This window comes from Eimeria mitis, genomic scaffold, assembly GCF_000499745.2.
Source record: "Eimeria mitis Houghton genomic scaffold, Emh_scaff4182, whole genome shotgun sequence".
Classification (NCBI taxonomy): Eukaryota; Apicomplexa; class Conoidasida; order Eucoccidiorida; family Eimeriidae; genus Eimeria; species Eimeria mitis.
This window is the reverse complement of record NW_013572509.1, coordinates 4,001-4,200: the sequence shown is the minus strand read 5'-3', so window position 1 is coordinate 4,200 and position 200 is coordinate 4,001. Positions and strand designations below refer to the sequence as shown.

The following is a 200-nucleotide window of genomic DNA, read 5'->3' as shown; positions in this document are numbered from 1 at the left end:
AAGTTCCTACTCCCGCCGCAGATAGCTGCTGCTGCTGCTGCTGCTGCTGTTGCTGCTGCTGCTGCTGCTGCTGCTGGAGTTGTTGCTGCTGCAGAGCTGCTGTTGAGTTGCTGCGGGGTCAATACAGAGGCAGGCAGAAGGCAAGGGGCGCTGGCGACACACATAGCAGCAGCTGCTGCTGCTGCTGCTGTTGCTGCTGC

At 61.0% G+C, this 200-nt stretch overlaps 1 protein-coding gene across 1 annotated transcript in view; it reads right to left on the bottom strand.

Annotated features, from left to right (window-relative positions):
- Positions 1–164, bottom strand: part of EMH_0073150 (uncharacterized protein) — a gene marked incomplete at both ends in the record, with an annotated part of 699 nt that extends 535 nt beyond the window's left edge. Inside the window, one exon of the mRNA XM_013499292.1 lies at positions 3–164. Within this exon, the coding sequence (XP_013354746.1) occupies positions 3–164 (162 nt within the window). The remainder of the gene's footprint in view (positions 1–2) is intronic.
- Between the last annotated feature and the right edge of the window lie 36 nt (positions 165–200).